The sequence below is a fragment of the Emys orbicularis genome, chromosome 11 (genome assembly GCF_028017835.1).
Source record: "Emys orbicularis isolate rEmyOrb1 chromosome 11, rEmyOrb1.hap1, whole genome shotgun sequence".
NCBI classification, from domain to species: Eukaryota; Metazoa; Chordata; order Testudines; family Emydidae; genus Emys; species Emys orbicularis.
The window spans coordinates 31,915,983-31,930,657 of record NC_088693.1 but is presented as its reverse complement, the minus strand read 5'-3'; the positions used below and the strand labels follow the sequence as shown (position 1 = coordinate 31,930,657).

The following is a 14,675-nucleotide window of genomic DNA, read 5'->3' as shown; positions in this document are numbered from 1 at the left end:
CCAGGGCAGCCCCTCAAGTGGCATCAGATGCTGCACACTCTGCCGCCCGCACCATGGCGTCTGCCATTTCCATGCGGGCTGCATATAGTGGAGCTTTGGCTACTATAAAAACAAAAGGAAAGTGTCCTGGCTGAGGACAGCTCTTCTTGGGTGCTCTTAAGTTGCATCCACACTTGTGCTCCCTATGTGAAGCTCAAGACCACAACTATGTGTTCTTTCCTACAGACTATGCATATAAAATATGCATGTTAGCTGCACTGGCCCAGGAGAAGATCACAGGATGAATTGTGACTTTGGAGAGTCACAATTTCCACCCTGCTTCCCCTTTATTTTGGGGAAGCAGTAAGTTACTTCACCTCTTTTTGTGGAGAAGCTTACTCCTCCTTGTGTTTTCTCTTCACCCTCTCCTCATTGCCTTTTTCTCAGCAAGGAGCACTGGGCAAAGTAGCCCTTGCTTTTCCCATCGTAGTCCTGTAGGCCTTGCTCCTTCTTGCATCCCTTTGTGGTCAATTAAGGGCTCTGACAATCAAGCTGAAAGAAAATGTCCCTGTGTCTGTAATATAGATAAGTAATATACTTCTGACACTGTCTCCCTCACCCTGATTATCTGTCTTCTATTTCTGCATTAAATTTTGCAACTACAGTACTCCTTGAATAGGGTGACCAAATAGCAACTGTGAAAAAACAGGACAGGGGGTGGGGGGGTAATAGGCGTCTATATAAGAAAAAGTCCCCCAAAATGGGATTGTCCCTTTAAAAACGGGACATCTGGTCACCCTATCCATGGAGAAGTAGGTTTTTGCACTTTCACATTCTGTGCAATAAAAATCCCTGGTCATGAAATTCCATAAAAAAGCAAAGCATAAAGTTGTCCAAAGTGGAGGGTGGATACTTCTATTTACACATATTTAACTAACAAGCATTCTTTCTTTCACATGTATCTCATGCTATATCAAAATATTTTTGTGTGTAATTATGAGAATTTATTTTTTAAATCCCTTACCATTTCAGAACAAAATATATGAGCCTCCTGAAGGGGAATAAATCATTTACGTACATAGCACTTGCACAGAACGTAAATAACTCTGGCCAGGAAGGTCAGAGAAAGAAATTGAAAAAAGTCCTTAGAATTGATTTGAGATTGAACAACATTAAACAAAACTGCTTATGTTCAGTAACTTAAGTAACTCAAGAAAAAGCTGTTTAATCAGGAGTACTCTATTCAGCTTATTCAACTTAGACTGTAATAATTAGAGATTTATTAGATAAAACACTTCAATCAACATTTGCCGCTCCAGTGGTTAAAATGTCAGATCATACCGTACCTTGTATTGCAACAGAGTGTACACCGCAAAAATAAAAAGGACTTAATAAAATTACATGCTGGAATAGCATAGATAATAAAACCAGAGGCAATATACAAAATTATTGATTAAACTTTTGTTAGGCCATGATGGACTAATTTACATCTCATATTTCAGTCTGATGGTATCTTCAGATTTAACCATGATGTTATCTTCAGAGAGCTTCAAGGCTAAAACATTGCTAACCTTGCCTTTTGTTTCTATAGTATAATGTATTGACTTTTATATTAATATCTAACTATAAAAATGTTAAAGCTCTTGGTAAACCAGGAAGTAGCAAAATAAATAATCAAATGCAAATCACAGACAATTAAAAGAATTAAAGGTAAAAGGAATATCGAAATCATGACTAGTAGCAAGAGCAGACTTCCGTTAAACACATTTCTAAAGAATGTAATAAGCAGCTTTGGCTCAATTAACTGTTTATAAATTTAAACAAAATTAATTCTAGCAGCTTAATTCTGTGTTTAACATCAAAATAATGCCTAACAGTTGGGAAGTGGAAGGCTACCTAGCCGCTCTTATGTATCGAAAAGTTGGATTACATTCTTTTCTAATAGTTTGTAAGCAGCTGCAGTGTCCCATAAAATAACATTATTTTGTCATGCCCACAATTTAGCTGGAAAAAAAAACTGGTGATGTATTTTTCCTTGGCTATTTATCTAAACAGGAAATATCTCACTAAAAAATCTGGTGAAAAAACTCTATCCTGAAAGCAGAGTGGTCTCTGAAGCGGTGCCAAATGAAAATTGCTGTGATAGAAATTTAATTTTTTATAATTTCTTGATTTAAAAACAAAAGTTCTTTACTAGTGGTTGAAAAATGTTTTTTGTTGTTTGCAAAAATTAAGGAGTATATCAACACAATGAAGTGTTTTTCTTAAAACTAAATGTTGTCGTGTTCCTCTAGTCTCAGTACTGTGAGCTCAGTACAGTAGCATCATGTATTAGCAGAGGTATTAGTAGCTAATATGGGAACAAACTCTACATTCCATACTCATGCAAATCTCCCATTTTCCACAGAATTTAATGGAAGTTTTGACTGACTGTGGAGTTCATGATTTGACCCAGCAATATGCTCTATTACCAGCATTAAAAAGCACAAGAAAATCAGAGGGTGTAGAATGCACGGTGTAGTATCAAATAGATATTTAGTCAGGACTCTCCTGAGTTCCTCCAGTTTAGCAATTAAATTTCAAACAATAGCACACACAAACTTGTAATCATTTTACTTATGTAAACTGGGTAACAAACTATCATAATTGTACCAGAGTTTTTTTCCCTATAATTCCTCAGGGATCAGTAAACAACAAAAGGTTGTTAAACATGCATTTATTGCTAAAGGGCTCTGTCAGCAGTTTTGTAGACATCACTATGATATGGGAGTACCTCAGGTTTTAGAAGTTGTCTAATAAGCAGTTTGAAAGTAGAATGGAATTCACAGCACCCTAGTGATTCTAATAGTGATGCACATATTGTATCAATGAGGATTTATACCATAAATATATGCTTAGTGAAAATGCCATGTGGAATTGTCAGTTTTTCTTAACTAAACCAACCTTTTTGTTTTAAACGTCCCATATATAAGTTGACTGTCCAGTTTTAAATGGTCTAAATAAATAAATATTTAAATGGTTTAAATAAACCATTAAATATAATTTAATACGGCTGTTTTATACTAGCACATCTTTCTGTATCCTTTAGGTGGGATAAAATTTTAATTAAAACATAATAAACTGTTGCTGGAAAAAAACCATTGATTCCATATTTTGTACATATTATTGTGCCTAAAATCACTCTAAATAATACATTATAAATCTAAAATGTTACTAAAAGGATGAACATTTATTACTACCTAGTAAATAGAAATGCTTACACTGAAATACTACTTTAGATTTTTTATAACCTTAATTGCTAAAGAAAAACTTACATTTTCATCTTACGCTTAATGCAAACCCCAACAATAATATTCACGGTTTTTGTTTTTATATCTGCCTCCTATGACCTCTGTTTTATTAATCTCATTTTTATTCTCCATGTAACCTACAGTATTCCCTTATATATTAAATTTTATTTTTGCCTTTTAAATTTGAGAACAAGTTGCTGTCAGAAGAAACATATTCTCACTTTTAATTATGCCCAGAACAAAAATGTAAAGGACCCAAAAGATTCATAAAATGCACAGGGATAGACCATTTCAATGGATTATATGACAAATGCTTCAATACAGAGGCTTAACAGTCCCATATGTTATAAAGTTTTGTAACAATTGGTCAAAGCCACCTTACATTCTTCTGTACTAAATTTATTTTTTCACAGTATTGTTGGCCTAAAAACAATTATTATATCCTGTATTCTTCACTGTAAATCCTAGCCTTCTGAAAAAAGGTATTAATCTGTTTCTACAAACTGCCCTTTTCAAGTGACTAATGTGAAACATTTGTATTTAGATTTTCTGTCCAAATATTTCCAAGTGGCAGGAAAACTGATTCTTTAATCTGAATAGTATCTACCTCCCATGAACCAGTTTTATTAAAAGTCTGAGTTTGAACTTAATAATACTTTAACATTTTATGTAATGAGATTCATCTTCAAAGCACTTTGCAAACATTAACTGATTAAACCTCACAATACCCTGTGAGGTGTCGGTACAGTAAGCATTATTAACTAATATGGAAAGGTTAAATAAGAGGGGGTTGCTGTCTGATCCAGGATTAGAGCTGTGGTGGTCAGACCATAGGACCATGCCTTTCTCCCAACATACCTCTAAGAATAAGGCTAAATATCTTAACTCACAGCTATACTTAATGCAAATGTTGGAAAAAGTCAGGGACTTAAAAGTTGAATTTTTTTCTGTGTTTTGGTTTTGTATTTTTGTGATTCAGTTCAAAGCAAGAGGGATTTATCTGTCCATTTAAATAGTGATTTTCATGCAAAATTATTTAAGTGTACTGTTCTCTGAAATGTGACTTAACAAATGGGGTCATGGGTTCTATGTGTGTCTCAATGGTTTGGATGTCAAATTTGCTGCATTTACAAGAATTTAAAAAAAAGCTATTCTATCTGCCAGCCCTGCAGATTCAGCCTAAGAACTGAGGGTCGAGCTGTGTTCTTTCAATTGTATGCATTATCACCAATAATAAAGATTCTCCATGTGAAACTCACTTAAGTCTTCTGGAGGAGGAGGAGCAGTAGAAGAATTTTGCTCACTCTCCTACAGTTATATTTAGTTCTGCGCTAATGTTACTAACAAAAGTAAAGGGTAATAAGTGTTTATTTTAGTCAATAAAATAAACTGACTACTCTTAATACACCCAGGGAGCAGATCTGTTGAGTAACAATGTACCATTTTTATAACATTGCCTTTTTGATCATAACTGTACAGAAAGTGTTATTTAAAATAAATCTATTTACCCTTCCCATGCCTTTCGTAACTGTCCATAGCATTTTGCTAATTGTCAAAAATATGTAAATAATAATAGCCAAGGTATAGGATATTTTCTAGGAAATACCAACCAGTTTTGGGGTACTGGAGGCCCAAGATGAAGCAGAAGGGCATTTAACCAGAACCAGTCATTAATTCCCAGATATGCTTTGCTCTAAGAGCATTATTTAATAGCGGTAAGGGCATGGATTTTTGTATGTAGCTTTAATGTATTTTGGCTTTTAGACACTGAGCCGCGTTCTGGTGAATGGAGCAAAGCATAAGTAAAAGTGTGTGTCCTGTGAAGAGTCACAGGGCTGAGGGATGGAATCTTCAACTGGTCAGGGTGCTGCTATGGCCAGGCTGCAGCAGCTAATACAGGCTATGTAGGGAGTTCTGGATGTGGCTACTTTGTCTCTTCAGGTGAGATTATGAGCCAGTAGATGCTCCCTGTGCCCTGGGTTTACCACAATCCACAAGTACATACATGACAAGAATAAGAGGTCGTCATCGAGCTCTGCTCTTCGCTGCTTTGTCCCCCACACAAAGGAAATGTATGTCTTTTTTTCCACTGTTTGGACGTTATGTAAATAGCACTCCAGTAGTGTATGCCTTATACAATACCTAGATTATCTGAATCACTTCAGTAGTCCCGTCAGTGATCCTCGGACTGAAGACAGACTACTCCATGCAGCTCTGCGAAGGCACCTCAATCCTGCCCTTCAGCATGTCTCTTATTCCAATCCTAGGTCCTCCTTTCATCAAAAGACAGTTATGCAAAATTTTGAAGTGATTTTGTAATACAGACAAAGGAGATTAGGCTAAAACCACCAAATTATTTTGACTCATGGGAAGAGTTCCGCAGCTGGTGTGAATCAGTTTAGTTCCATTGTCTGGCCCTTGGTCACGACAAGGGAAAGGCTGATGCTATACGCACTGTGCTATCTTAACCCTCATGGCATTAGGTTCTTGAGGATTTATAGACTTGCCCTTGTATGATGCAGAAGAGTTGGTTTTGATGTTAGAGAATGATTGCAAAGTCCATGTACATTTTTTTTCCCCATTATTTTAAATTCCATATTTGTTGTGCAGAGGTGTATGGAATAAACATGCAGACAAAACAGGCATTACCAAGCGCAGCAAAATATTCAGTGTTTGTGTGGATGAGTGTGGGCTGGCAGGACGGAGGTTACCACTTTGCCGGGGGAACAGAACCCCTAGAGCCAGTCCTGAAACTAGGAGAGCTCCAAATTCAGCATCAGTTATTTAATCAGATGCCTGATTAAATGTAATTAATACAATAAAAGGTGACATAAATGTAGAAAGTGTTTGAGGAGCAAGAGAGAGAAAGATAGCTGACCTTTTCATTGGCTGTTGCTACGTTTATGCATATAGAATAACGTATGGCTGAATGTGCAGTGGTGAGATTTTTGCATGCTTCACTGCTTAGTGATGCAAGCCCCAAAGCTGTGTGCGTTGAACACACAAAAATAATTTTATAGCAGTACAGTTGCACATACTAACCTATTTCTCTTTATAAAATGTAGACATTAAGTGTGATTAAAAAAAAAAAGTAAAGTCGGTGGTTTAAAATGTGTTCCGTAGACATACACATTCAAATTTATTTTTATATTAACTGCCTGTACTATAACTACCCAGACTTCCACATGGTATAGTTCTGCATGGAATAGGTGTCCCCACTTTCTACATGCAGCCCATCACCATTCCGTCTACACTTTTTTGAATGACTATAAATGATAGACATAGCTGAGCTTGACTGGTGTTAGGATTTTCCTAAATTCTCCAAAGGCAAGATACCTGGAGAAAGCATTCCGTGTAAGGAAATGGCTACCTATGCCATCAACAGTGTTAGGACATCACTATTTTGGGTAGCAGGCAACAATAAGGGGGTTTAATTGTCATTGCCCTTCTGACACAGTATGCACATTTTGCTGTGTGATTTGGATAGTAAAAAACTACAGGAGAACCATGATGTTTCTGTTTATAAAAAAAAAAAAGGGCTATTACTGAGTGGCTGCATGGTGTCGATTTATATCTTGTCATACAGTTTCCCCTGCTGTGGGGTTGTTGGCAACTATACATCTTCAGGGAAGATTTAATAATGGCATGGTGTTCTGAACTGCTGCAGTCTGCAGTGACCCTTTCTTTGCAGATGTGTGTTAGGATATATATGCCCATCCTTCTGACTTGATAGCCTCACATTTGGAGCAATTGCCTATCAGTCATTAGTACTCAGAAGAAGCTTTTGCTCCTGAAGAATCTTTTTTCTGATGTGCTGAGGCAGAATGACTCCATTTTGGCTAAGCCATCCCCACTCTTTCGGAAAGAGTGCACTGATGTCTACTTTAGAGACCAATTTGAAGCATGGCCATCTCCATTAAATGTCCATTGCTGGCACATGGAAAGCAATATAAGAAATTATTTCTGCCACAGATCTCGGATCTGCTCACGGACATCATGATTTAACTCTATTTACAGTGCTGGGGAGGGCAGCTTCTCCCCTGGCCGCCTTTTAATCCAAATGCTTTAATTGCTGTGGTGATTATTAAGATTACGTAACTAGTGCTTTTCAAATTCTTAAATTGTTCCATTGTAAGTATAATGCATGGGTTTAATTTTCTTTCCATTCTATTCTATTTAAGGAGAAAGAGCGGTTAAAGCAAGAGAAACGCGATGAAAAAAGATTAAATAAAGAGCGTAAACTGGAACAGCGAAGATTGGAATTAGAAATGGCTAAGGAGCTAAAGAAGCCTAATGAAGATATGTGCTTAGCAGACCAGAAGGTAATCATAATAATGTAAATTTACTTATTTTCTTGCCGCTTTTTAATCCTGTTTCTCTCGTCTCTGTCTCTTGCCATTGTGTCAATAATTAATTCTTCTCACTGCAGCTGCCCCTAAAAACATTCCAATTTTGCCTCAGATAACTGTATTTGCAGTATTATCTATATACTTAATGTAAGCATTAACTAAAGGATACTACAAATACTGAGGCGATATTGTTTTAGTTATCTAATGAAATTACTTTTGAGGCTGACCTACTTTTGAGGACGCCAAAAATTCACATGCTTTCCTACTTTAAAATATTAAAGTAACCTTCATGATTATTACTGTAAAAGTCTCTCTCACTACATGAACCCCAGGTGGAGCCTTCTCCGTAGGCGTGGCTTCTCCTGGGACTCCTTTCCCCAGTGTAATTCTTCTCCTGAGCTTGAGTGTTCCTATGGTTCCCTCAGGACCTGTCTTTGTCAGCTCTGTCTACCCGAGAGCTACTTTGGAGAGACATGATGGGTAAAGTAATATCTTTTGTTGGACCAACTTCTGTTGGTAAGGGTACGTCTATACTTACCTCCGGGTCCGGCGGTAAGCAATCGATCTTCTGGGATCGATTTATCGCGTCTTGTCTAGAAGCGATAAATCGATCCCGGAAGTGCTCGCCGTCGACGCCGGTACTCCTCTGCGAGAGGAGTACGCGGAGTCGACGGGGGAGCCTGCCTGCCGCGTCTGGACCCGCGGTAAGTTCGAACTAAGGTACTTCGACTTCAGCTACGTTATTAATGTAGCTGAAGTTGCGTATCTTAGTTCGAAGTGGGGGGTTAGTGTGGACCAGGCCTAAGAGAGAGACGCTTTAGAGCTTACACCAACAAGAGTTGGTTCAACAAAAGATATTACCTCACCAACCTTCTCTCTGTAATATCATGGGACTGACACAGTGACAACAACACTGCGTACAGAAAGCTACTTTCTCATTTTATAAGATTCCCCCCACACGCGCACACACACACCTTTATAGTGCCTTATAGTTCAGAGTAGAGTCTGAGTGCCACATCTAGCCCAACGTGTCAGTAGTAAATAACCTGTGAAAATAGTGGAATGATTTCACCCTTCAGACCCCAAGCTTTTGTAGCTTATTATTAACATCAAGTCTTGCAAGTTATAGTGATCTTGGAAGATCCTACTGAATCTCTCATTGTTTTTCTCTTTGATTTTCAGCCTTTGCCAGAGTTGCCTCGCATTCCAGGCCTTGTTCTCTCTGGAAGCACATTTTCAGACTGTCTCATGGTGGTGCAGTTCTTGCGCAACTTTGGTAAAGTTCTTGGCTTTGATGTGAATATGGATGTCCCTAATCTAAGTGTTCTTCAGGAGGGCTTGTTAAACATAGGGGACAGCATGGGAGAAGTACAAGACTTACTTGTAAGGCTCCTCTCAGCTGCTGTTTGTGATCCAGGACTAATCACAGGATACAAGGTAAAAAGAAAAAAGTCCTAAACACCTCACAGTGGTAAACAAATAATATTAGTAAATAAATTATTAATAGTAACCATTAAAATCACCCACTTTTCCTTGATACTCTCTCTTCCTTGGACTCCAATAACTATACTTTCTTGGTGGTTCTCCTATCTTGCTCACTACTCTTTCTGTGTTACCTTCAGTGACTCTTCTTCCTCCTCACTCTCACCCTTTGTGAGTGTTCCCCAGAGATCTGTCTTTGATCCTTACATTCTCCCTCTCCCCCATACACACCTTCTCCCATGATCTACCATCACCTCTATGGGCACGTCTTTGATTCCTCCTGTTCCTTCTACCCTCACCTGCAGGTTCTCGGCAAATCTTGTTGCTTCTTCCTTCAGAATCTGCTCCTTCCCCTCTAACACCATTGTCAAAACGCTGATTGACACCATGATTCTCTGCCTTTTTATTTTTATTTATTTATTTTTTTGCTTGGACTAATGTAACCTTTTACTGAAGCCCTTTCTAAACATTCTGAATTGTGCTAGTCAATATCTATCATTTTCTGACAAATACCACTTGGCATGTTGGTCTGCTTTTACTTAACCTATTTAATGTACATTAGTGTTATTTCAGTTTTTTGAAACATACAATGGATGCATGCATTTTGTTGCACTGTGCTGTCTGGACTCAACTTTAAGTTTGGGATTGGACTCCCAAAACAAACAAACAAACAAACAAAAAAGTATTATTTTTAACCATAATGTATTATTGGGTCTGTTATGGTATTTTATTGTTCTTATGTGATTGACCGAAAAACTTATTTTTTAGGCCAAAACAACTCTTGGGGAACATTTGTTGAATGTTGGTGTCAACCGTGACAATGTTTCTGAGATTCTACAGATTTTTATGGAAGCTCACTGTGGGCAAACTGAGCTTACAGAAAGTCTAAAGACCAAAGCTTTCCAGGCACATACTCCAGCTCAGAAAGCATCGGTACTTGCTTTCCTTATTAATGAGTTAGCATGCAGCAAAAGTGTAGTGAGGTAAGATTTTCTAAACCTTTATCCATGCTGTACAAATACACCATATAATGCATAATGTGTACATCATATTTTGTTATAGTAGAGTTCTATTAGTCCCTGTTGTAGCTAAGGGTGAGAGTTGATTTCTGTTATAACTCCCTATTTTCATATACTCACAACTTTTCAAAAGAAATACCTTGGGAAATTTTAAATTTTCCATACTTGGTTTATGCCCAGAGGGAATGTTCTTCTCAAGACTTTGAGTTATGAGAGGTAGCTGATTTTAAAGAAATGTCCCTAGCTCCTTTTGGAAATAACTCAAAAAGGGTTGAACAGCTAACCTTTATGCGGCACCCTGGTTTTTTTATCCAAATATACTTGCCTATTCCTTCCTTTATGTAGCAGTTAGATTAATAAGATCATCAGCGGAGGTAGCTTGGCTGCTTACCACTATAATAATTCAGAATGAGGCTGTTTGTAGGATTTCTTCGTTGCAGAAATTGGAAGGTGTGTATGAGGCAGGGGGTTGCAGGAAGAGGAAGGACAGTCCCAGGATTAAGGAAGTTGAATGCTGCCCTGGAGAAGTGTACTATATTCCTACTTCTGCCACAGTGTTCATATGTGATGCTGGGCAAGTCACTTAAATCAAAATGTTCACAAATGGCCAGTAATTGTGTGGTGTTCTTCGAATGCCAGTCCGTGTACATATTCCACAGTGGGAAGTGCACTCACCAACTTGCACACATCAGAGAATTTTCTAGTCAGCAATCCCCACTGGGGAGAGAGAAGAGACCGTTCCAACTGCCTCAATACCAAGATGACTAATGCAGCGCCATCGTTGTGGGGGGTGGAAGGTGCCTCTATCGCAGTTAGGTCCATTTGGCACCAGTACTCAGGGAATTTTTTCTAATAGGGCTTGTCTACACTAACACTTACTTCAGTATAACTTATGTTGCTCAGGGATGCGAATAATCCACACACCTTAGCGGTGTAAGTTACACCAACCTAAGCGCCAGGGTAAAAAGCACTATATTGGCGGCAAAATTTCTTCTGCCAACATAGCTACCTCCTCTTGCGAAGGTGTTATGCTGTTGGGAGAGCTCTCTCCCGATGGCTTACATCTTTACCACACTCACTACAGTGGTGCAGCTGCATGCTGTAGCTAGTCCTAAATTTTGAGGCACCCTCAGCATCCGACAGCCTGGTAGTTTTTATGCTGCCTTGAAGCCAGATCAAGGGAGGGCCACCTTTGCCTCTTCTCTTTTCAAGGCTTGCAGTCCAGATCTGACCTATCTGTATGCCTTCTAGATGAGAAGGCTTCAGGTGGTTTTGAAGCTTATGCTGGGGCTGATTTCAACTACATTCAGTCCCCCTTGAGCTTAGATGCCTGGAATCTGGTCCCACCTAGTTGCCTGCTCCATGAGAAAAGCCCTTAGGAGTGGTTCCCTCGACTGCTGGGTCCACTTGGAGAAGGACCTGCAGAATTCATAGCGCTCCTGGGTGTGCCCCTGACTGAGGCAAAACAGACACCTTTTGTATCTGTCATCCACAGACATAACTGCTTTGCAGGATGGGCAGTTTTTAAGCCCGGGGACTTGCCATGGAGGCTGGTACTGCCAGCAAACATAGGGAAAGGTGCCTCTGTGGCATGTGTCTGCACCTATCTGACTACATTCTTAACACTAACTAACCAGAAGCCAACGTGGAGGTAAATCTGAAGAGAGTTGCTCTGACATGCACTACAGCTGGTAGAGAAAGAACTGAGACATGGTGGCTGTGCCCTTTATATCCTTTCGGAATGCACAAGGAAGATCTGTGTTGCCGTTTGTACACCCAGAGACTAGCCTACAGGGAGGCCTACTGCCTGGGTGTCATCAATTGTGGAATATCTATATGGACTAACATTCAAAGAAGAAAAAGAGGTTACTTACCTTTACAGTAACTAATGTTCTTTGAGACCGGTGTAGTCTGTATACATATTCCACTACCCACCTGCCATGCCTGCTACTTCAGAGTCCTGATGTCACAGGCTCTCTCAGTAGTGAAGGAACTGAGGTAGGGTGAGGTGGCTTCTCCCTTTATACCTTCGTGAAATGATGCTTGTGCTGCCTCAGTGGGAACTGCTGACTAGAAAATTCTCCAGCATGTGCACACTGGACATGCACTCACCAACCTTGGAATATATATATATATATATATATATATATATATATATATATATATATATATATATGGACTACACATCTCAAAGGACATCAGTTGCTAAAAGCGGGTTATTAACTTTATTCCTAATTTTCTTTATTCCTTAACTTTATTCCTAATTTTCTGGGTGTCCAACATGAGACACCTAGAGCCAGAGTTCAAGGTGCTGATTGCTCACGACTGCAATTAAAAGTGTTTGGAGCTGTGCTTTCAACATATAATGCTCTATAAAAATGCTAATTATTCTGGAAAATTAGGGCCTAGGTTTCTCAGGTTGGGTATCCAAAATTAGTGGACACTTTTGACAATTTTGGCCTTAATGTCTCCGTGTTTGTGTCCCATCTGTAAAATGGGGATAATACTACCTATGCTCTGAAGATTGTTTTGAAGATAAATTCATTAATATCTGTGAAGCACTTAGACACCATGGTTAGAGCACTATAGAAATGCCCAGAGGATGTTAATAACTTTGTGTTTGGTACTGGGTTTGAATAGTCTGTGGCAAGTAAGGCCTGAGGCTACTGAGTATTATAAAAAGAAATATTGAATAACTACTTATTCTCTCATTTCTTTAAAACCAACTCCTTCTCCAAACTCAAAAACAGCTGCAGAGATTTTGCTCAAAGTTTTTAAAAGAATATCCACTGTGTGCGCAGTCCAAGTTGCACTTGCAACCTGAATTCTGGTATTTCCTAACTTTTGAATGCTTGCCTTTGCAATCTTCCTGTTCTTTTAATGAAGTATTTTTGGATGTAATTTTTATATATGTAATATATATATATATATATATATATTGTGTGTGTGTGTGTATCTCAGATATATGCATATTCTTGCTTGGTGATATTTTATGAACTACCTAAAACCTTTGGTTTTTTTGTATTTGACAGTGAAATTGATAAGAACATTGATTATATGTCAAATTTAAGAAGAGATAAATGGATGGTTGAAGGCAAATTGCGAAAGTAAGTTATATTTCCTTAAATATTTCTTTTGTGTGTTTGTTTAAATTTCTACTATAAAGATTTGTTCCAAAGACAAAAATCAGCTAAGTTGTGTTTAAAAAAAAAAAAAAGTAACTGCAATACTTTATTAAGAAAGGATATTAATTTAACTTGTCCCAAGGCCAGTATTTTACAATCGTTTAAAGATGCGTGAGATTCAGTGGGTTACTATGCCTCAAAATTGGAAGAAAATCAAATCCATTTTGCATTCTTTGAAAGAGGTAAACCATTTCTTATTCAAAGGTTACTTTAGCTGTCAAATTGTTATTGACGTTAAGAAACTGATTGGACCTGCCACCTTCTCAATTTTCATTTTAAATATGCTTATAAAGGATTGATTGTTGTTACAATGGACACCTTTAAAAACTTGCCAGTTACTTTGATAACTAAATAATGCTACCTCACTATTTGCAGTACATCCTCAGTGTTCCTATAGTAAGTTTTGGGAATAATGCAAATACTGAGGTAATCTCATCTATTTACCTCAGGCAAAATTGGCAAATTTTCAAGGGTAATCACTTTATGTCCCCTATTCTCCCATCGAACAAAACAAAATTCCATACAGCAAGCATAATAGCTCCATCTACCAGGAGGCTAGAAGGCAAAGAAACTGTGAATCACATGAGGTGTACAAAGCCAGGCTCCACTCCCGTTCCCTTTGTCATCTTTGCCTGCTATGCAGGAAGCATTGAATCCTTTCTCGGTCCTTTGCTTCAGGTACTTTATGTTTCTAATCCTATTTCTCCCTTTTTTCCCTTTAATGTGTCTCAGAAGGAAGAAAGAAGAAGTAAAGAAGAAGGACAAGAGGGAGGTAGAGGAAAAATACTGACCATTTAAAAAAAAAAAAATTATGGAAAAAAAATGTAGCTGTGGACCTCTGCTAATACTGCAGGTTCCCAAACTACATAGGTATAATGGCTTTATCTCTTGGGGCAAGCCCAATCATTCTCCCATCTCATCTGGATCCCAGCAGGCCAGTCCTCTCCTGTGGGTATGTAGTTGAAACAGTGCTGCTGAAGCTCTGATGTAGCCAAGAAATCTTAGCTGTCTTTATCTCCTCAGGGACTCCTCGTTCTTATCTCTCTCCCTCCATCAAACTGTCACTTATATCAGTGGGCAAAGGGAGACAAAGAGCATGTGGCTGCCTGCAGAACCAATGAGTTCATCCTTCTGGGCAGAACACTGAAGTACCTCAGGCAGGGGTCTCAATCAAATCCTTCAGATTTGGTGTTGCTGTGGGACACCCACAGTAGATTAGTTTCCCTTCTCACAGAGGAGCCACCTCAGTTGTAAACCATAACCACAGATCAAGCACCTTGTTGTGTTCTTTTGGGACTGAGGGTAGGAATGAAGGCCAACATTTTCACTGACTAGTGATGTTAGGTGTCTCCATTTTCAGGTGCCCAACTT

At 38.5% G+C, this 14,675-nt stretch overlaps 1 protein-coding gene across 1 annotated transcript in view; it reads left to right on the top strand.

The window, feature by feature from the left end:
* Window positions 1-14,675, top strand: part of BAZ2B (bromodomain adjacent to zinc finger domain 2B) — a 278,152-nt gene that overhangs the window by 210,929 nt on the left and 52,548 nt on the right. Inside the window, exons 22-25 of the mRNA XM_065413148.1 lie at window positions 7,451-7,591; window positions 8,801-9,055; window positions 9,869-10,083; window positions 13,152-13,226. Of these exons, the coding sequence (XP_065269220.1) occupies window positions 7,451-7,591; window positions 8,801-9,055; window positions 9,869-10,083; window positions 13,152-13,226 (686 nt within the window). The remainder of the gene's footprint in view (window positions 1-7,450; window positions 7,592-8,800; window positions 9,056-9,868; window positions 10,084-13,151; window positions 13,227-14,675) is intronic.